Raw genomic sequence first — 21,382 nt, forward strand, 5'->3', positions numbered from 1 at the left:
TAATTCAATGCTCAGCATCTTTACAAAGTACTTAAGCAGAACAGGAAAAAAAATCAGAGTGTAGTATAGAAAGGGTAAACATTGTCTCGTGAAACTTGTTCCAGGTCTGTTTTCATCTGGATTATTAGTGGTCTCTTTACTGGGCTCCCTGCTTCTGCCCTCGCCTCCCCTGCAGGCTGCAGTCAGCACGGCCCCCAGAGGGATCCCTATTGAAACCTTCTTGAAGCCTTGCAATGGTTTCCCACACAGGTGCCTTCGTGTTCCTGTCACCTGCCGGGCACCCTCCTACCTCAAGGCCCGACACCAGCTACTCCCTCTGGCCGGAATTCTCCCACAGGTATCTCGGGGACCCCCTCCCTCACTACGCATGAGGACTTTTGTCATCGTTTATTTGTTTATATTTATGTAATGCTAAGAACACAGATATCCTAAAGAAGAAACAGTAACAGAGTTTTTTCTATTAAAGGATTTTGATTATAAAACACCAGTAATTTAAAGCTCTAAAACAGAAAAGCACATCACTCTAGAAAACTGTAAAACCTAGCTTCTCTCTTATCTGAATTAATCCGAGAACACCTAAACATTCTCTTTGAGATATCAACATTAAAATCATGCAAAGAAACTTTACCCATAGTGTTTAAACCATAAAACCAACACCTGGGTTGTACATGACAAAGCCTATAAAGTGATGCACAGTGAATAGAACTGGAAGAAAGTCAGGGTGACCGAGAGTCAGGGGAAAGAAGGCAGTCAGGGACAGGAGCCATGTGTGGAGCAGGGCACCCCGCCGTGTCTGCTGCCAGCCCCGATGACCCCAGAGGCTCTGCACGCCGAGCAGCCCCCGGACAGCAGGGATGAAGCCTGAATCTCTAAGAGCCAGCAAACTGACGCTCTAGAAAAATGTCCACAATTAAAACCGAGGTAGTTCTCAGGGAAGAATGTAAAGTAGGAGGCCCTAACTATTCATGATAAAACTGCAGCCGCCACCTCCACACCAGACACTCCGGATCCCTCATCCTGGTTTCATCAGCAGGTGGAAGCACGTGCCATCTGGTTTCCCTCTTTACCTGGCGTGTTTCCCCACTGAGTGCGGCTGAAGGAGGGTGGGGCCTTTGTCTGCTTTGTTCACTGCTGTGTTCCCAGGGCCTGAGCCGCAGGAGAAGCTCAAATATTTGTTGGTTGAATGAATGAATGAATAGGGATTTATTTTTCTCATGGAACAAGAAATACAGAGGCCAGTGGTCCCCAGGTTGGTTCAGATGCCCGTCATGCCTTCAGGGAGCCAGGCTCTTTCCGTCTTTTCACTCTGCCAAGCTCAGTGTGTTGCGAGGTTTCCTCACAGTCTCAAAATGGCTAAGGCTGCTCCCACCATGTCGTTCTTTCTTCCCCAACAACTGGCAAAAACAGCAGCTCTCCTCACGCATCTTGAGCTGATCATCAGCAGGAAAGTCTCCTCTCTTCTGGCCCGAGCTGAGTTAAACACACGTGTGTAAACCAATTCGTGGCAAGCAGAAACGGATTCCTGTGACTGTTTTAGAACAGCTGTCATGAGTCCTCACCTGGGCCGGACACCTTCCACCCCAGAGGGGGATAAAATCAGAGCTCTGCTGGTAAGGAAAGAGGGCTGGGGACAGGATCGCCCGCGGTAGGTTTCCACACAGGACCGGCACGGCTCCTGGAGAGTGCTAAGAGCACCCCTCGGACCATGGTGAAGGGGACCATCGCCATCTTTTTCACCCCAAAAGCCAGAGGAACAGGGGTTGTGCTGTGATTCTCCAAGATGGAGGCCACCCTGCCACAGCCCTCGTCTGTTCCCAGGGCGCAGCCACTGCACAGTCCGTCTCCCCATCCCCCCACCTCCCTTCCACGCCCACACGCTCACACGTTAGAGCAGAACCATCCTCACTGCTTGTCTCCCAAAGGTCTTCTGTGGAAGAGGACAGCCCCTCCACTTCCCTATCTCCCTCAAGACCCAAGAAAAGGAGAGTTAACTACTTTTGGTTCAAAGGCTTTAAATTCCTAAGGAAAGCAGATTTACTGAATAAGAATCTTCTCTCTTATTTCTCTTTTTTAGAAAAGCAAACCAAATGAAAATTTAAAAACTTTATTTTTTGAATAGATAATACCGGTACATGGTACAAAATGCAAAAGGTACAAAAGGCATACAGTGAAAAGTAATTCCCACCCCATTTCCCAGAGGCAACCAAGGCCGCCAGGTGCCGTGTATCCTCCTCGTCTAGGCATATGCGAGCAGATATGTTTAGATGTCCATGTGCGTGTGTATACGGACAGACCCACACATACATATACACACCCACAGACACACGTTTTTCCCCATCCCCTTCCTCTTTTTAAAGACAAACACTAGGACACGATGAGCCTCTTTCTCCCCACTTAACCATGCATCCTGGGGGGCATTCCATGGCAGTGCTTACACAGTGGCTCTATTCTCTTAAATTTCTCTTAGTATTCCATTGTACACATTCACCAGAATATATTTAACCACTGCCCTACGCTGGTGTAGATTCCAGTGTTTTTTTTGTCTTTTTCTTTTTGCTATTGCAAACAATGCTGCAGTGAAAATCCTGTACATGGAAAAATTCCCAGGAGTAGCACTGCTGGCTCGAAAGGTGTGTGCGTTTGCACCTTTAAAAGGTCGTCGGTCACCCTCCATGAGGCAGGACCGTATCCGAGGGCTGCTTCCCACTTCTTGGTTTCTCGTGGCTGAGTCATTTCAACCAGTCAAGTTACCTTTAGATTCATGACATGCTTTGAGCCCAAACACACCCCATGATCTAATCTCTGATGTTAGTGTGCATACCCTTTCTTTTTTCCTACATGGGGAGAAAAAACATGTGTAGAAGGTAATTCCTTTGCGAGGTATGAAACCCCTCACACCTTTCTCATCCCACCCTTCACGATGAGAATATAACACACACAGTCTGAGAGAGGTCCTCTGAAGCTGCTGAATAAAACTGTCTACCTGCTCTCAAACCAAGCATAGGTCAGATGAACGGCTCAATCTGAACTCTGCCAACACAGGGGGGCAAAGTTGCCACGTGGAGAAGCTCTTTTATCCAACCAGAGTTTCCTCATCCCCCCAGCCAGCTGCTGGGGAGATGGTCCCCGCCGTCACTCTGACACCCTGAGGGGAGGGCAGGCACGGTTTGCAAAGGACCCCGACGTTCAAACAGTGGCATATGCCAGCAAGACAGAGAGCAGGGAAAGGGCAGAACATGGTCAGGGCTACAGGCTGACACTGAATGGGTCTGTACAAGTGTCAGGGCGTCAGGGAAAGCCACTGCCCACGACCTTGGGGGAAAAGCCATCTAGGCAGAGGCAACAGAAAGGGCAACGGCCACGAGCAGGCACGAGCTCGCACTCTGAGGAACGGATGTAGGGCTGACGTGGAGAGCACACAGGATTCCCGACATGGTCAAACAGGCCACAGACCAGTTCCTAAATCCCCGCTATCGTTTTCACAGTTATTGTGAGAAGAGGGGAGACCATTATAACCATTTCTTATGTACCATTTTCAGCCTATCACCATGTGCTGTTAGATGGAGTGCTCTGGACAGAGGGAAAAGGACAAAGAGAGGGCCTGAGATTCCCTGAAGATGCATCAAACAGGGCGGCTCTGCTGGCCATACCCAGCCCCATGGACAGACATGGCACCTCATCCTGCTGGGCTCCGCCACTGCCCCGCTCTGCTGGAAGATGCACTTTCCCCTGGAGGCCAACCAAGGCCACGAGCAAATCACACAGCACATCCTTGTGCTCTCCCTCAAAGCACATGTCAGGCCAGCTATCTGCCTCTCAGGCTCGGCCAAGGGAACTTTTCACGTGTACTGCTAGAATGACTGCTTCCCTGCTCCACTGACCATCAGTCACCTGCAGAGAGCACGACACCAGGCCATGCTGAGAGAAACCAAGGTGGCACAGGTGACAGGCCACTGTGTGCTGTCCAAGAGTCCTTTCAGGCGGGTCTGCTTGGGTCACTAGACGTGACAGGGGCCCCCAGCGCTACAGCCTGATGTCACAGGGATGGTGCTGTGTGAGGTAGTAAGAGGGCTGCCTGGAGCCTTCCCCATCCTCCGCCCTGGTGTCAGGAGGTCCCGAGAGTTACGGTGTTTGGTCAGGGAGTGCTTCCTCGGCCTGGGAAAGGCCTCCTGTCTGGACCAGCCCCTCTGCCTTCTGGCTCCACTGCCAGGCTCAGTTGACACTGGCAGGACCTGACCATCCACAGAATACGGGCAAGGAACCAGAATCTACTTAGAACCACACACTTCAGACTCTAACCAGAGCTTAGGCCTGAGAAACTTGGAAGTTGCCCTCTCTGTTAAAAAAGGAAACAGACCCCTCACGTGTGACTGGGGTGGCTGTCCTCTAACACTTGGCACCTCCCTCCAGTGCTTGAGCTGACCCCAGTGATCCATGAGAGACTGAGCCCAGGCCAAGGACAACAGGAAATATGTCCCCATTGTCCCCCCAGATGTCTCATGGTCACCTAGTCTGTCCTGACTTTGGTTTGAACCAAAGCAGCCCACGTACTCCACGAGACGCATGTGGGAAGGAGGGGAGCCCCTGACCCAGAGGCTGGCCCAGAATCCCAGGGCCCTGGGCGGCCAGCCACAGGATGTCTGCCCCCTTAGCAAGCTCATTGCTCTGATGGAGCAGGACAGCTGAAGGCTTCCTGGGGAAACCTCATTCTTCCTGAAGCACGCATTTCATGAAAGTAAGTGAAGGATGTCTTCCCCCTTCTTTGTTTACTCCAGAAAAGCCTGTGGGCTTGGCAGAACACCCAGCCATACTCTGTCTGGACATACAGAAGGATGCGGAGGAACCTCCTTGAGTGACTTCTCAAATGATGGGGCCTTGGGGCCTCGGGGCCTCTCCTCAGCCTCTAAGGCCTGACTGTAAAGCACACTTAATGTCCTAATTTGTACTGTCCATCTTTGTAATTACTCACAAAGGCACTAGCCACTCTATGGGTTATCTGTGGCAAACACGGAATTCTCAAGACTGGCTTCTGCCTAATTAAAAATGTTTTCAAGGAATGGAAACAAATTTATCATCTGTATTAGGCCTCATAGATTAAAGAGAGGGAAAAGATTTCTACTGATAACTCCCTATCCCCAAACCAAACCCAGTGAAACTCTTCAGAAACATAGCCCCAAATAAATAAATGACCCTACTTTTTCTTTTTTTGGTGAGGAAGATTGGCTCTGAGCTAACATCTGTTGCCAATCTTCCTCTTCTTGCTTGAGGAAGACTGTCGCTGAGCCAACATCTATGCCAATCTTCCTCTATTTTGTATGTGGGATGCCACCACAGCATGGCCCTGACAAGCAGTGTGCAGGACCACGCCCAGGATTCGAACTCGCGAACCCTGGTCCACCGAATTGGAGCACACGAACTTAACCACTATGCCACCGGGCTCTTAAAAAGAATTATTGGTTGCTCAGGATTCGTCGTGCCGTACTTCCCCCAATAACATAGAGAGGTGGCCTACCATAACCACCTCCTCCCTGCCACCTGTGGACAGATCCACACAGAGTCTCCCAACTGCTCAGAAGTGGTGAATTAAGGAGCCGGTCTCTGAGCTTCCCAACAAGGGGCGATGTTTTCCTGAACCTAAAATACTTTCCCGTCAAACTGCTGTCTCCTTCCCCTGCCTTCAGAGAGCCACCCACTCTTTGGCAGTCACTTGCGTCAACTTCACAGAGCCCTGCCGAAGTCCACACATGACCACGGCCAGGGTCCACCCTATCCGGAGATGCACGTGGCCCGGGAGCAGTGCACTCAGCACGCGGGAGTGCCATTTCAAAGACTGCTGCTTCCACTCAGCTCCGGAAGCAGCCATCCCATCACTGGGCCGCCCTGGCCCTGGCACAGAAGCCAACGGCTGCTGTCAGTCCAGCATGAGATGTTTTAGGTTTGTACATGTCAGCCCTGCTTAATGCATACATTACGGCACTACAAATGAACACGAGGTTCCCGTGGCTGCACTGAAGGCCCTATTTGCTTGACACGGTTAAGCTTTCCTGTTTTATTGTCCAAACCTGCTAACTGGTATGAGTGCAAGGTTTATGCAGAATGAAGTGCCAACCTCAGGCTGGGCTTAACTGACCATAACTGAGCTGCCAGGCTCCTGAGGACCAGGGCAGGAGGAGCTGCGTCTTTGGCATGGACTGCTCATTTTCAGAGAATAAAGTCACCCCTCTGCCTCTCTTCAAGACCCTCCAAAGGCTGGTCCCAGCCCATCGCTCCTCTAAGGCCTCCCGAGAGACCAGTCTACTCCTCTCCCAACAGGCAGGCCTCGGACTCTGTCTGCACCCTCGAGTTTTTAATCATAGTCGTACTTTATCCAAAGTGGTCTTTCCACCTCTCTCTGCCTATTATAATGTGAGGCCCCCTTCAGACCCAGCCCAAATCTTGCCTCCTCCATGGACTCTCCCGGACCTCTGCACACCTCAGTGCTCCTCCTCCTGATGCCCTCTGTACCTGCTCATGACCTGTCACTCTGAGACTGAGCACGTCCTGCCTTGGACTGCAGTGAATGGTGCACAGGTCACATCTCTGCTTAGACCACGACCTGTCCAGAGCGTAGGGCACATTTAACGTGCTCTTAATGAGGGAGATGCACAAGTCCCTCCCCATGTTGGCTGTGACTCAAATGAAAAATCGGGCATGAGAAGGTGTCATTCTTATTGAAGTGTCCTCAATGCGAGGCCCCTGTTTCCATTTTTGGGTGAAATGACCTTGAGCAACGAGTAGTGTGTAAAGATTAAACCAACTGCAGTACCGAGCTTTCATTCCAGTTGCTACACCATTCGTCAGCTGGCCGGCCTCTTGAGGAGCCAAGAATGAAAGGCACCACAGACAATGAAGGGCCCAAGTGACCAACAACTCACATGGGCTGGTCACTCAGCTAAAAGCCTTTGTTTACTAAAATATCCCAGGTGGCAAAGCTCTGGGGTCAGGTGGGCTATGTCTGCACCCTGGGACACATGCTGGGTGTCTGGGGTGCAGGGTCTGTGTCTCATACTTCTCTCCATCTCCCTCAGTGCTTACCTCCCAGTGGTTGCTCAATTAACATCTGCTGAACAAACGAACTCTTCTTTATTCAGAGGGTCCATACAAATACAGGTACCTTCATATGTGCAATGTTACTGAAGAAATGAAAGTTGAATTGACACAGAGAACAAATATTGCCCACATTTCTTCATAGGATGATGGGTGTTATCCAAGCCCCAATGTCTACACCATCTGATTCCATCAACGACAACCAACACAGAGATGACGTGGAAGCAAATCGGAGCAAGAACATGTCCAGGGTGTTGAGGTCACTGCACCCCCATCTCTCTATGCAGCGTTCAGAACCATTTCACAGCCTTGTTGTCAGTAAGTGGCATTTAGAGAACCCCGGCCGTGCGCTGATGATGTCGGGGGCTCTCAGGAGGCCTTGGCTCCCACCTTGGACAGTAGCACCTCGTTCCTGCGGCCCTCCTGGGGGGAAGCAGAGAGGAGGTGATGACACGAGCACCCACGTGAGGCCCAGATGGTCTCACTGTCCTCCCCCAGTCCCATGGGAGACACCCACTGACCCACTAAGCCAGCCTCCTGGCACGCTGCCATGAGCACGCTGATACTTCCTGGCAAAGTGCTGACCTTCAATGCCAAGACAGCTCTAATGACCACTGGCTTCTGAACTGTCAGACTGACAACAGGGTGAGAGGATCAGGCACTGTCATTCTGAAGGGCTTCCTGAAGCCTCCAAAATCCTCAAGGGTCCAGAAGCAGAAAGCAGACACTTAGGTGCCAATCTTGGACCACTACAGTGGGGAAGGGGAGAAGGCTCTCGGATACAGCAGCCGAAGGAGTGACAAAAGGCAGCCCTGGTTTACAAAGCAAGCAGAGCATGCAGAGAAGTTCTTATTCCGACATAGTGAAAGTTAAGAATATCCTAGCTTTAAGAAAGAAAGAAACTCACAGAAGACAGGGTGAGAGAAAGGTGTCAAGGGGCACCTGTCCCCTTAAAAAGGAGCTGCATGAGATCTATTACTGCCTGTGCTAGGAATGTCATGAAGGGAGGTCACTGCCCCATCCTGAGTGTGGAATCTGATGTCGAGTGGTGCAAGGCCACCTCTGCGTCACTGTGTATTCCCGTCTGCAGACATCTTCCAAAGCTGCTCACCGTGGATCCTCCTTCCCCCTGTTCCCACCGGCCTTGGGAGCTCAGGAAACCGCCATCTGCTAGCAAACAATCTCCACCTCTTCCCTGGGCCATGTCACAAGGAGCCGTGTCTACACTGAGAGGTGCACATGATAATGGGAGGGGCCTGGAAAGGTCAAGCCAGAGGGCCCGGGCTTGGCAGGGCGGCCAGGCCTCCAGCAGCCATGCTTCCCTGGAAATGCACTTAGCATGGAAGAGAAACTTTCTTTCACCCTTGAACCTCTGCATCCAAGGCCCTAAGGTCAACATTTCCATCTCCCTGGGCCCGCTTAGGGACCCCATCTCTCTGGAGGCTCTTGGATCTTTCCAGCTACAGTGACCCTGGTTTTACTAAGACAAGTGCCAGTTCACTGTATAGTTTATACTTATCTTCCCTTCAGAGCTCTGGAATAGCTAGGCCCTGAGCTGAGGGTGGGCTAAGTTAGTGTGAGAAGCAGGGTACTCTGGCACTGTTTGAGCACATGTATTTGGAGGGGAGGCAGTTAATTTTTCCTAGGGGTGGGAAGACAAAGAAGGTGAAGTCGAGTAACATTTGTTGTATTAGAAAAGTTAAGAAGAAAGTTTTGCTTCTTAAAATGAGTTATTGAGATTTTCTTGGGGGAAAAACTTCCAGCCAAAAAGAAGTGAGGAGGGGAGGAACAGGAACAGGCAGTCATACTATTATGATGTTACACTACTTTCTCTACTTCTGCGTATTTTTTAAATTTCCATAATAAAACAATGAATAATAAATTAGTTTCAGTTGTCACCGACCTCACCTTTTAAATGAGGCAAAAACGTCAGAAGCATTCAAACCCCCCAGAGTAGAGGCCCACCAAGGGTAATTCTGTACATCACACCACACTGAGATGGTGCTTGAGTGCATCAGTCAAGATATCCTGGGCTGTCACCTGGTGTGTGTGAACACTGATTAAATTCATGCAATCTACTAGAGACACCTTTTGGGAGACTACAGAACAATATTGTCTGTCTGTTCAAAGCAAATAGAGGAAGAGTCCTTCAGGCATTTCTTTCTACAACAAAAGGAAAAATGTGTCCTTGCCTCTATTTCTTTCCTGCTGAAGACCCTATGGGGCCCACTCTGTGTCAGACACAGCACTCACAGTGAATTCAGCTCACGCGAGATTATGTAGCCAGAGCCAGCTTCATAAAAATGTTATGGTTTGCACTCATCAGTGCTGGCTAGAATTTAAATAGAATTTAAATCTTGGTTTGGTGACCCTGTGAGAGACAATGATTAATGTAATGCTGTGGTTACGGTGACTTCAGAGGATGTGTTGTTTCCTGGCAGACTTGTTATCCACACACTCTCCCAGGGTGAGCAAGCCAATGAAAGTTCCAAGATAACCCAATGTCTCTACTCAAAAAAGTCCTGACAGCAGAGGAGGCTGGGAGTCAGGATGAGGGCATGTCTTAGTGCCCGCATGGAGCCCAGGGGGCATCACTGGTGCTCAATTAATGTGGAGTCAACCAAACCCAACAAAGGGAACTACTAAGGCGGCCAAAGACCACGTTTTGGACAATGATGCTGTGTTCCGCATGGAGAATAATTATTGCCCAGCACAAGTGCTAGGGACCAGGATGTGGTGAGAATTCAGAACGTGGGAGCAGAACACCAAGCAGGTGGGTGGAGGCAGGTGAAGAAGGCAGAAGAGAGAGGCCACTCCACCTGGGATGAAGGGCTGCCCTTTCGAACTGTTTTTCTACCACAATCGAGATCTTACCTGGAACTGCAGATGTAAGAGCAGAATTGCTCTGGCTGAAGGGATGGGGTGGAGCCCGGGGAGCAGCAAGCCAGCCCCCATCGCCACCTCCTCCTCAATAATGGTGGTGGCCCGACGAGGGACCGAGTTACCTCAGAGGAGCTTGTGGAATGAAGTTTAAAATTTGGGAACACTGATACGTGGTTGCTAATTCAAAATTTTTGTCAAGTACAATGTTAAAAAAAAAAAAGGAGTACACACTATCACCACTATTTTAAAAGGGAAATACAATTTGACATCAAAAACAAGAGGACATGCTATATTTTAGAAAGGTGAGTCCTTTAAAGGAAATATATATAGCTGTCCACAGAACATATTACATTCTCCCTCCCTTTTTTTCCCGAGTTGCTCTGAAGACAACAGGCTCGGACAAGAACTGGTCCAGGGTCTCGCTGGCTCTGAAGGAGCCGCCTGTCTCTGACGTAAGAGATCCTGTGCCTGAGACAGCGGAACGAGAAATCCTGATGCCCACCACAGCAGAAGGAGCTGCTTCCTTTGGAGGGCACCCTCTGCCCCAAGAGCCTGGACTGCAAGAACCAGCTTTTCCATTTCGCTTCGCTTTGCTTTGATTCTGACAGCTTACACTTATCCTCCCCAACTTATTTGCTTACGTTTCTGTTTCTGCTGTCAAAAGGGCAGGGCTGGTGCGTCCCAGCAACATGTGAAGGGTAATTCTCCTCTTCTGGGCCTTTTCTCTTGGTGAGTTATTTGGGTTAAGGGGAAGACCGAGCTCTGGTGGGGAGGAGAGGGGCTTTCTTTGTGCCCTGCCAGCTCACTCACTGGCCCTTTCAAAAACGTCAGCGCAAACTCTCAGCCCCGGAGCACCTCGCCGCTCCCTCTCCATGCTGCCCAGCCTCAGACCCCTGCCCCGGCTGCTCCTGGCTGAAGCCTCCTGCTGTGCCCATGGCCAAGTCCTTCTCAGCCAAGGACATCACCTGTGTTGCATTAGTGCCCACGGCAAAGACTGAAACTCCTGCTCATCCCTTACTACTTCTTGCCTAGGTTCGCTGTCTCCCAGCTGATCATCTGTCTCCCTCCCCACAGTGGAAGCTCCCTGACACACGGACCAGGTCTGTTCTACAACCTGATCCATCCCCAGGGGCGTGGGAGGAGCTGGAGGGACATTTGTGGAAAGGATGAGAGATTTTGAAATGCCCGTGACTTGTGGCTACCAAAAGTTACAATTACACAAAAGAGAAGTAAAAGATAAGGAAAGACGGAGAAAAGAAGAGAGGAAAGAAGGAATAAATGAGAACAAAATTATTGGTATGGAACGATTATATTTTTTATTCTGTATACTAAACACCAGGATACAACCTACTTTTAGCTCCTCTGTATTTTCAGCAATCTCTAAACTGATTAAAACCACATGGATTTAGGTTAGAAAGGGGGAAAGAGTTCCTGAAAATAAAGCTGCTGAGATCCTGTCAAGTGACCAAATGAAGTATCTTTTCTCTTAAGGGCAAACACTTTTCTCTCTGGAACAATGGACAGTAACCCTGCCCAAATGCAGAGAGAAAAGACAGCGACAAAACATTCACTTGAGTGTTATAGGTGCCAAACACAGTGCTAGATGCTTCCATCCCTCATCTGACCCAACAGAACCGACCAGTGAGGAAACTGAGGCTTGGAGGGACTAGGCCACAGCCCAAGTGCACGGGGGGTAAGTGCTGAGGGTGGGCCTGGAACCCAAGCCTGCCATACTCAACGTCCAGTCTCTTCCCACGCAGCTTCTCGAGGTCCCTCCCGGCCTAAGAATGGGGGGAGGGAAATTCTAGATCTGAATCCATAACAAGTGCTCTTTCCAGGTGGCCCTTGATGTGGGTGATGGTGCCAGTTTGCTGGTGAGTTTAAGGTGCCTACTAAGCGTTAGGAAAATGAAAATAAAGACGTGCTTTCTCACAGAACATTCAACCAGAGCCTTGAGATGGGCCACAGAACAACATGATCTTGAACTGCTGAGAACCACACTTAACTGCCAGATCACACTGCCAACTTGCCATCTCCCATTACAGACCAGGCGAGAACCAGGAACTGCTCTGGTTTCGAAAGGCTCCTCTGGAGGTGAACACAGATCTCACCTCAGCCTCACGTGCTGGGCCCAACCCTCCTCTCACCTCCTTGAACTCCTTCACAGTCTTGAAGTACAGCCTCTGCTTCTCTAGCAGCTCCAGGTACTGGTCATTCAGCTGGTCCCTTCTCATTTTGTTCTCTTGCTTCTTCTTTTCCATCTGTGGAAACATTTTGGGAAACAGTGATGAAGAGGCATGTTCTGATGAAGGGCTGCTGGCAACATCCAAAAGACAACAATTACTAACACTTTCATGGATTTCCTTCCAGTATTTTCTTTCTTTGCATCATTTTTGAGGTTGGTTTATTTGTGTGATATTGCATAGAGGCTCTATAGTTTATTTAGCAATTCTATCATTAGGCATTTAACTGTTCCATTAAAAAAAATTTTTTTTTTGACCTCAAACAATTTCACAAAAAACAGGTTAGTGGTTCTCAACTAGGGGCTATTTTCCCCTGAGAACTTCTAGAGACAGATTAATTGCCAAAGCTGGGTTGGGGAGGTGCTACTGGCATCTACTGGCAGGAGGCAGGGCTGCTGCTAAAGCCCTACAGCGCTCAGGACAGCCCCACAGCAGGAAGTATCTGGTCCAAATGCTACACTGAGCAACTCTGATTTAAACAACTGAGATCAAACTACAAAATTATCCTCTTTTTATTTAGCATAAGTATTTCAATGCTATTATAAACTGTCTACAATTATAACTCAAAAAACCATACGCTATTCCTAACCATCACAGCTTACTTACTCATCTTTCTATTGGTGGACGATTTAGGTTATTTCCAGGATTTTGATCCCATAAATAAAGGCCAGTCTTTGATTAAAGAGATTTTCCTAAGGTCCCTAAAAGCTTAGTCATTCAACAAATATTGAGTGAGTGGACATCTTGAGCACTAAATGCAGTGGTGATAAGGTGATGTCACTGCTCTCACGGAGCACACGTTCTAGAGAACTGACACTAACCAAGTACCACACAGAGAACTCCACAAGCAAATTCCAAGCAGTGATCAGTACTGTGAAGAAAATGAACAAGGTTAAGGGACGGAGAGGAGGGTGGGTGCATGGCCTCTTCAGACAGGCTGGCCAGGGAGGGCTTTCTGAGGAGGTGACATTTGGGCAGAGGTGGCAGTGGCTTGTACTTTATTTCCCTGGTCCAATCCTGACCGTGTGCCCAGCTCCTAAGTCCACTGATAACTCGTTCTGAGACTCTGTGCTCTCCTCTTTCCGCAGCTCTACAGATGGCCACCTGCTGCATACCCATGCCTGGGTCTGGAGTTTGGAAACCTGCCTTGTGTCCAGGTCTTCCAGAAGGGGGCAGTCCCCTCTGGGGACTCCAGCCAGGGCTCTCCTACACTCAGAGCCCTGGTTCATCAGTTAGCCCTGCTCCCTCGTGGCCGACTTCCAGATGCTGCCCGAATGCCTCTCTATCACCGCTCATGGTTCCTGCCACAACGCCCACTGCTCTTCCTTCTTGGACCTCCCTTCCCAAAGCTGTCAGATACTTTCTCTGCTGTGCTGGGGGACCCTCGAAGCTAGGTCCCTATCTCATATTTAGCAGAGCAGGCAGGTCGATTCCAGGACTTTCCTGTCTGCTCTGTACTCTAGCAGAAAATCTGGCCTTGACTGACTATATCCTAGTGATATAAGCAAAAAAATGCACTTTAATTCAAATGTATCCAGGACCTACTTTGGGAGGTAGGGTGGGAACCTGGAAAGGGCATAAAGTTGAGGCCACAAAGGCGTGGTGTCAAATCCTAGCTCTGCTACTCACTGTATCCTTGGACAGGTTAGCTAACCTTTCTGAAGAACAGGTCCCTTAGCTGTAAAATAAGGATAATATCACCTGTATCACAGGTTTCATTGTGAAGAGTATACGACATTACGTGTTAAGTGAATGATACATCATTTGGTTCACAATAGCTACTCAATAAAGACAGTGTTTCATCTGGACATTTACCATCCTAGAAAGCATGTGGTAACAAGTGGTAAGAGACCTCTCACCCTCAGAGTCAGGAGCAGACTCTCAGGTCTGAGTTCCATTTTCACACTGTTCTCAGCATCCCCTCACCCACTCACACTGCTCCTACTCCTTGCTTACTGGATCACCCCTTCGCACTCGAGGTCAGGAACTCCAGATTCTTTGACCGAGCACTCGCTCTCAGTACTCCAAAGACCCAGAGACTTTACCTCCTCTGGGTGAGGTCAAAATGCCTACTAGTGTGTGAATCCCTCTTTACTCAGGAAGCCTTCCACAGACCACGGGCACCTATTCTACTACTCGTAGCCACTGCTGGTCTATTGTGTGTACACCCTGAATCTGCCGGTTCTGGAGAAATCTCTGCTCTGGGGGGACACAGACTCCCCAGCCACATCTGCTCTGAGCAGGACCCATCAGGCCACCGAGACAGGGAAGGCTATGGTTTTTTTCAAACGAACGAAAGACATCCACACCAATGAGAGCTGCTCTGCAAAGCAGACAGACTTGCTCCACTCAGGGTGCCAGCCAATATTCAGACCCTGCCTGGAACCCTCTAGGAACTGATTTGGAGTCAACTGAACGAATTCACTTGTTCAACAAACAGTTCGAGTGCCCAGCATGGGCCAGGAGCTCTGTTAGCCACTAGCAACACAGACACAAGAAAGACAGCCCTCTGCGCCCCGGGTCCTGACCATCCTTCTAGGGCCCCACCACCTGGCAGGTGAGGCGGCCACAGCGGCAGCCTCCTTCACTGCCAGCACTGAGGTGCTGCCAGCAGGAAGCCTGGGAGAGAACAGAGAGAATGAAGGCTCAGGCCTATTTTTCCCCCCAGGAGTCATCTCCCAGTAAACAGGAAGGGGAAGCCAAATGAAAAAACCCCAATAAATTCCTGTGGTTCTTCACTGGGAGGAAGAGCAGCTCCCCGGGGAGGAGCACGCAGGGGTGGAAAGGGCTGCTACAGGCTTGCGGTCAGCCCAGTTCTCTGGCCTCCACCTGCCTCATGCCCCAGGTCACGGAGAAGGGACTTACTCGCTCTGCAAGAGAGCCTGTCCTGTCTCGGGTAAGTGTACGTGCACATGACAAGCGCTGCCTCAGGTTGCTCTCATTTTGTCGCTGAATAATCTTGTCACCAGTGATGCATTTTTTTGGCTCCCTTGGCATCATTTTATTGAAGTCATTAATGGGGAGATCAATATTTTCTACAGGGAAAGGGAGGTGGAGAGAGTCTGCCCTTAGTTCATCTCTTGTCAGAGGAGATCACAGGCAGCTTGAATGTGTGTCTTTGTGAGCAGGTACTATGATGACAGGTCCCACAGGCAATCCTTCCTTCCACATGTTACATTTGACATCATTCCCTGGACCACTTTGCTCCCAGATAGTGAGAGAAGATGCCCTAAGACCAGGAGGTTTTACTGCCATACCTGAGGACCAATCTGGTGTAATATGTTTTTTAAACAGGACCCACAGCAACAGACATCTGGAGGAATTAGACAAGGTTCACTGGCTTTGGTAGCAGGAAACTGCGCTGTGTGTCTGGCTTCCAGACAGTCAGCAAGTCTACTTTACTGCAGACCAGACGGCCCATGTGCAGAGCCGCAAAGCAAAGAAAATCCCATGCTGCCCCAGACTGAATGGTTCTCTTGAAAGCTTCTCTGGAACTCCCACACCCCTGGTCAGTTCCTCTTTTCTCTTCTGACTTCTTAGGTTCAATATCCTCTCACTTTAGCAGAATTTGGTTCAGCAATTATTTGCATTTTTTATAGGGGGTTCCTGAAAACTAAAAGGCTCTCAAGATCTAACAAATGAATCTCTAATGGCAGAATATCAGGAACCAAAGATCCAGCGAGGAAGGGATTCTGGGCAAGAGAGGAAGCCTGCTGGTGAAGTGGGTTTCCTCACCTGTGAAACGTGAGTACCACTCCCCACTGAACAGGGCTTTGAGGAGGATTAGCGCCATGCTTGGCACACAGGTGTTCGATCCATGGGGGTTATTGCTAAGAGCAGCCTTTGAACCCCCAGGGCGGGCAGCGCCTGGAGCTAGCCCTGCCCACTGCAGGCTCAGAGGCATGGCGGGGCCCCTTTGCAGACACTGAGGATGTGTCTTCAGGACTGAGAGTACGTTCCCAGAACAACCAGAAGAGGCCTGCTTTTTGCAGGGCCTTCTCCATCACCACCACAAAACCCAGGCTGCAGGAGAGAAAAGAAGCCGTCTGACCTTCATTCTACTTTGCTTAATTCCTTCTACGATCTGTTCCATCTGACGCAAAAACTGGTCCCGGGCAGCAGGGGAGGCCATGGCTCTGAAAGAAAGACCAGCAAAGGTAAGACCAGCACAGAGGATTCTCAGAAAGGGGGTGGCACTAAGGAGTGAGCCCCATACCCAGGTCATGCCCCAAGTGGCAGCAAGGCCTTTGCAAGGCACCATGGACCCTGGGATCCCAGGCAGTTAGGGATCCCAAACTGAGGAAGGCATGCAAATTAGCCTGGTTTTGTAAATGAATGTGAATCTTTTTTTTTTTTCATTCTCCCTACAATTTTCTTAACTAATCTGTATTTTCTTACAGTAAAATAAAATGTGACTAAAACTAACAAAAGTATCTTTCACTGTGAAAGACGGCAGGTACTGCTTAAGAAATGAATTCCATTTAGTTTCTAAAAATCTGAGGATTTGAAGGCACTCCTTAAGATTGGAAGGCTTATTCTCAGATTTTCCTAAAAGCAGGCTGGGAAAACCTAGTCCTGTTTCGAGAAGCAGCAGTTAAACAAGTGGATTCCCTGATGTCCTAAAACCCTTCCCTTCACCTCCCGTTCTGCAGGGGGAATGACGCCAGAAGGATCGGAGCACACGGATACAAAGAGTGAGAGTTCTTCCAAAGGATGGGCTGACGGGCAGAACTCACCATAGTAACACTCAAACTGCAGCCTCTCTCAATTATCAGGAAATAAAGATGAAGCCGCCATTTTTAGAAATGTCACAGGTTGTAAGTCACTAATTGAATCTTCTCGGGGGCTCTGGGATTTTTGTTTGCTTTTAATTAGAAATGAAGCTTAAAATCTAGAGTTTGTAATCCATCAAGATCTTAGTTGCTGGTCACCTGCCAGGGGACAGCAAAGACCCTGTGGTGGAAGGAAAGGAAGCCTGCAACACAGAGAGCACGCCGTGGGGCTGCCCGGATGGCAGGTCGGCCAACCGCAAGCTGGAGGGTTGCGATGATTTGGGGACAGCTGGGCCTTGCCATCCAACTTTGGGAGAAAAAATTCATATCTGAATAAAGTAGTTTGGAGGATGCCTATTAACTTAAAAACAAAATCTACCACAAGATTTTAAGAATTATATAATTTCATCATCTAAATATTAAAGCATCTCTAGCGCTTAAGAACAAATGCTGTTAATCTGATCTCAGCAAGACAAAAGGAATACAGGAAGAGATCACGCTAGTTAGGTAGAGGCAAGTTATTTGAAAGTTAACTTTTTTCCCTAAGATATTCCCTTGGTGTTTTCAAAATTCACTCTAATATCATTGTGTTTTTGCAAGAATTCACGACCATGTAAAGCAAGACATGTCTGCATGCTGCAGGAGGGGTGGAAGTGTGAGAACCCCATGCCGAGCCCTGTATTACTCAGCCACACCACCGCAATGTGACAGTGAGCTGAATACCAAGTACAGGGCACCGAGGTAGTGACAGGGAGCAGGACCAACAGCACTTACTGTGAGAAGTTCTCGTGAATTGAGTTCAGCAGGCTAATCTGAGGAATAAAGAAAAAAAACAAAAAACGATAAGCAAAAGGCTGAAAGGTCCTTGTGCCACCTCCACCACTGGAAGGTTGTCTTGTCTCTGGAGCCTGCTTCTGAAAGGAACATACCTTGTTTGTATAGACGAAAGTAACATGAGAAAATAGAACAACGGGTTCTTAGCCCCACAGTATTGCCCAGGGAATGTAGGAAGAGGGCTCCTTGAAGGGACCTAAGACCCAGGTGGGAAGACGCTAAAATTAGGGCTCTGGGCTGCTGCCATGACAGCCCTTTCCATCTTGCCAAACACTGCACTTTATTTCCAGGCTATCAGCTTAGTGGAGGGTCAGCTGGGGTGGAGAGCGAGAACACTGTGCCCATCCTGTTCTTTCCCACAGATCTTTTTGCCAATGTGGCCAGCTGCTGGGTGGATTTGAGAGCCTCCATGGGAAGGCATGATTCAAGGTCCCCATTCCCATGGAAACTGCCATAGCCCACAAAGTAGGACCCTCTATCTGCTGCAGTGGCAGAGTCCAGGGCAAGGCTCTGAGACTGCAGTCTAGAAACCTAGGTCCTCTTTCTGGCTGTGTCACTAACTCAACTTGTGAGCTCAGGACCAAGCCTTTACTACACGTGGGCCTCAGGTTCACAGTCTGTAACATGGAGAGGATATTCTTGTCTTTGGCTCCACAGGGATGTCTGAAAGCTAAAGTATTACATACATGGATTTGGAATAAAATGCAAAGTTCTAACTGTGTTAATACGGCTTAGAATGAAAAAGCCCTCGGCCGTCTGCACACTCCGAGTTTTTAAAAGGAGGCAACAACTTCAAGCACTGTTGAGGACGCCTGGTCAACGGGGTTCAAAGCTTTCTCAGAAGGGCATGGCCCCCTAAGTTAGGGGTGGCAAGTCTTCCCTGTGCCATGTAGGAAAACCCCAAGGACAGGGTGTGTAGCAGAGCCGTCCCACAGGCTGGACGTAAATTCCACCAAATGCACTCACCTCACCTGTTCAAACATTTATCAAATGCCTGCTATGTGCCCATCAATGTGTTAAGGCCCTGGATACAGAGAAAAACAAAACTCAACCCCTCCTTTCAAGGAGTGCCGTCTGGGAGGAGAGAGATTCATCTGGTTTGACTGACAAGAGGCAATAAAGGTGAAAGGAAGTACAGATGCTTCCATTTGGGTTCAGGGAAAGCTACATCTGTATTATTGCTCTTACTAAAGTGGTAAACAGTGCAGGTTGCAGGGCGAAGATCAAAGGAAAACAATCTCCGTCAACCCCAGGTGAAGGGGTAGGCAGGGACTAATACGTACTGAGAACCCCCACGTGCAAGAAACATCAGAGTCATTTTCTCCTTTACCTCCATCATAACCATGTGAGGCAGATGTTATCTCCCTTTCACAGGTGAGGAAAATAGGGCCAGACTAAAACCCAAGTCCGTCTGACTCCAAAGCTCATGCTCGCTCCGCTGCACGGTGCCACCACCGTAAACACAGGACTATTCTTTTCTTGAAATCAACTGCACACCCTGCCCCATCATTTGTGGTCCAACCTGAGGGAGCCCTGAATCATGAATGGACTTAAGCTGACTGAGTCAGAGCAATATGGAGGGGCTGTCAGTGCCCACAAGAACCCCTTTCAGCCCTGCTTTGAATTTTACGGTCTTTTTAATTCATGCCTCTGTCTGCCACTGACAGAGGATAAAACAGCTATTTTCCCCACGTAAACTCTAACGGCCCACAATCCCATTTCATCTAGCTGGTTTCTCCCTTTCTTTAAAACTCAAAGTAAAGTTTCCCCAACTCCAGGGCCCCCTCCACAGGCAGCACTCCAGCCTCCACTGTTTCTTTTCATGGCGGCATTTCTCCCTCGCAGCATCAAACCGCTGTCCGCCAGTCTCCCTTCAGCCCGTGTAGTGTGAGCTCCCGGGCACCCTGTGCTCTGACTCTGTATCCCAGCAGCGGGCACACAGCGGGCACTCCTTCCACTTAAATGGAACGCGTCCCAGACACCAAGCTCATCTGAGCTTCCCGGGGTCAACAGCACTGGCAGCCGCACATCGGATTATTTTCTTTCTATAAAGGCTCTTACCTCTTTTTCCAAATAGACCTTTTTATCATCCAGGGTATTATATAAAGTGAAGAACTGCTTGGTTTCTTTGTGCACTGCCGAAACTGTAAATACAAGGAAATTGGCACATGAATAAGGAAATGTATCAACATGACCCTAAACACCCTCTCCTCCATGAGACACAGGGCAGGACTCTGTCCTATCAGGGCAGCGCTCACTCGGCTGTCTCGGTGGAAGCCCCACCGGGCACAAGCTGGGGCAGAGCTGGCACAGGCTGAGGGTACGTGGCCGTCATGACTGGCCCAGCCACGAGGGGCTGGAGGAACTTCCCTGTTGGTGTGTGGGGCAGGCGGTTTCTCAGCGTCCTTCAGGCGAGGTGTCCTGGGTGGAAGGTGGCAGTGGGGAGTAAGCTGCCATGCCGCTCTTCCTGTTGTGTGGCTTCCTCCCTTCCCATGTCCCTCAGAGCAGGAGCCCCAGCCTGCTCAATTTTGCAATCCCCGTGCTTAGCACAGGCCTATATGGCAGCCCCTCCAAAATATCTACTGGACAAAATGACATGCCTACCCAAGGGCAGAAGATGTGCCTAATAATGTGAATTCTCTTCCCACCTGTGAGCACGTGAGGAATGGGGTCTTATTACCAGGTTCCCAACATCTTTACCTATAAAATTACTTTGCGTCTCTGTCCCCCCTCCCCTTCCTCACTCTTCCCTACAGAAGAATGACTTATGAGCAAAGAGCCAAATTCTAGCACTGTTTGTGTGCCACATTTACGAGGGAACGCCGTCCCTGGGGTGATGGGCTCCTATCCAAACGCATCCCTCTGCTTTGTAGCTGGGCGGATGGGCAGCCCCCATGTGGTTCTGAGCCTACGTGACTTCCTCACTGCTCTGAGGTCCCATAATATACAGCTGCCCAGAGGGAGATAAAACCCCAAGACCTGGGTCCACTCTCAGGCTTGGAGCCCAAACTGAGCACTCCAGTTTAGCCATAGCTGCAGATGCCAGTGCCTAACGGTTACCAGGCTCTGGTCAAGAATACAGTGGGGTCTGGTTTCCCAGTGGCTCTTGCTCCCTGAACGTAGGTTCCTCTGGAGCTGTGCAGCTCAAAGACAAGCGGGAGTTGGGGATATTTGCCGTACATATTTGGTAACAGAAGTTAATAATCTGATATAAATATTTTGATGCAATAGTTAAAAACATTCTCAACATCAAAATGTCTAATTTGTATGGAAATCACTTCACTAACTACTCAATATAAAGTAGTATTATTGCTAAGAGCTTTGGTCAGTGGTACTCAATCCTGGTTGTAAAACAGAATCACCTAGGGAGTTTTTAAAGTCTTATGACCAATTAAATGAGATTTTCTGGAGGTGGGACCTAGGTGATTATAATGTGTAGCCAAAGTTGGAAATCAATGCCATAAATAAACCAGTCAACTTGTAGCTTTATGGCCCAGGAATGTGTCTGTCACCCTTAGCCTATCAAGCTCAAGGACTAGGTGGAGTTTACAGATATTTGATGAT

The 21,382-nt window shown here is 49.2% G+C and overlaps 1 protein-coding gene across 3 annotated transcripts in view; it reads right to left on the reverse strand.

The window, feature by feature from the left end:
- Positions 1-2,088: 2,088 nt before the first annotated feature.
- Positions 2,089-21,382, reverse strand: part of LOC124231973 (coiled-coil domain-containing protein 93) — a 57,926-nt gene continuing 38,632 nt past the window's right edge. For all 3 annotated transcript variants that reach the window (XM_046648966.1, XM_046648967.1, XM_046648965.1), the window contains 5 exons: positions 19,880-19,962; positions 17,759-17,796; positions 16,264-16,348; positions 12,117-12,230; positions 2,089-7,509 (listed from right to left, as the gene is read on the reverse strand). In XM_046648966.1, the coding sequence (XP_046504922.1) occupies positions 7,456-7,509; positions 12,117-12,230; positions 16,264-16,348; positions 17,759-17,796; positions 19,880-19,962 (374 nt within the window). In that variant the 3' untranslated portion in view covers positions 2,089-7,455. The remainder of the gene's footprint in view (positions 7,510-12,116; positions 12,231-16,263; positions 16,349-17,758; positions 17,797-19,879; positions 19,963-21,382) is intronic.

The sequence above is a fragment of the Equus quagga genome, unplaced genomic scaffold, assembly GCF_021613505.1.
Source record: "Equus quagga isolate Etosha38 unplaced genomic scaffold, UCLA_HA_Equagga_1.0 HiC_scaffold_142_RagTag, whole genome shotgun sequence".
Lineage (NCBI taxonomy): Eukaryota > Metazoa > Chordata > Mammalia > Perissodactyla > Equidae > Equus > Equus quagga.